Source organism: Phytophthora parasitica, assembly GCF_000247585.1.
Source record: "Phytophthora parasitica INRA-310 unplaced genomic scaffold supercont2.130, whole genome shotgun sequence".
NCBI classification, from domain to species: domain Eukaryota; phylum Oomycota; class Peronosporomycetes; order Peronosporales; family Peronosporaceae; genus Phytophthora; species Phytophthora nicotianae.
The window spans coordinates 79,057-80,385 of NW_008649116.1; the positions used below are offsets into that span (position 1 = coordinate 79,057).

Consider the following 1,329-nt stretch of genomic DNA (forward strand, 5'->3'; position numbering starts at 1 on the left):
TTACTTCCTCGAGTTTGTGCATTGCGGGGCAATGTGGCCTTCCTGTTTGCACCGATGACAATTAGCAGCCTTCATCCAGTCCGCTGTAGCCGAACGGATGTCACCTTTCGACACACTGTGATCAAATCGCAGAGCCATTTCGATGGTATCTTCAAGATTCTGTGGATGGTGCTCACGCAGGTGTTGTGAGGTTTCACCGCGCAGGGGTTGCTGAAAGTAGAACATCAGCTCCAATGGGGTGATCTCAACTTGACATTGAATCAGTATGTCCTGACACGCACTCAGGTAGTCATGCAAGGAGCCCGTTTGAGTTAGCTTGCAGAGTTTCTCTCGCAGCATGTACTCGTAATCAGGTGGTAGGAAACGTTTACGCATTGCGTTTTTGAACACGTCCCAAGTCCGGACGACCTGGCTACGCTCACAGTCAGCCACAAACTGTCGATACCAATTCATCGGCGTTGGTGCCAAAAGCAGGAAACCATAGTGACGAACGTAGGTGAATTCTCCACCATGACTGGATGATAATCCGAAAAGTACTGTTCAACAGTAAAAAAAAACACAATTCCAGGTCCTCATTCAGCGCACCAGTGTATTTCGGTGGCTCTGCACGTCGGCATTGGTCTGCTCCATACTTGTAACTCGAGGGCTACAGACGATGTAAAACTCGATAACCTTGTAAAGTTGATATTATTGGACTCGACGGTCTTGATCTTGGACTCGGTGGCTCGAGGGACTCCGAGGACTTGACAACAACAAGTGCTGCTATGTTACAGATGAAGCTTTATCTCTGAAGCAAATTGAAAAGTTAATTATTGCTTTTACTACTTCTTCTAGCTGCTCTACGAACCAGTCCTTCTTGGTAATCTCTGAGCACCTCGTTTGTTAGATAAACAATAGATGTAAACAATGGATCCTCGAAATGGTCGTCATCGAGTATTTGGTATACAAGATACGTATACTGTATACATGTATAACGGAGTTGTAACTCCGTTACACTTTAAATCTTCCGTGGTGTAATCCACCGTGGTCATGCTGTTGTATATCGCTGAAAGTGATTAGTTCCACTCGAATTCAACTCACCTACACTATTTGCACAGTTTTATAGTTTTTGTTAGAATCAAGCTCGAAATTTCAGAGCTTCTTCGTGCACAACACGACTTTGTGTAGGTGTTGGCTATTCTACTGTGATTTGTGTCCAAATGTCCCTAGTTTTTGTGAACGGAGGAAGTATGGTATTAGTATGAGCTGAGCCTAGCGTGGAGTATTGTACCAGATGACAGCGACGACACACCGGCGATCAACGCCGCTATTATACCACGAGCACGGCCT

The 1,329-nt window shown here is 45.4% G+C and overlaps 1 protein-coding gene across 1 annotated transcript; it reads right to left on the bottom strand.

The window, feature by feature from the left end:
- On the bottom strand, positions 1–617 carry PPTG_19500 (hypothetical protein; the record flags this gene model as incomplete). The annotated part of the gene is made up of 2 exons (XM_008918006.1): positions 1–514; positions 586–617. The coding sequence occupies 2 exons, from the start codon at positions 615–617 to the stop codon at positions 1–3; spliced, it is 546 nt and encodes a 181-aa protein (XP_008916254.1).
- Positions 618–1,329: the final 712 nt, after the last annotated feature.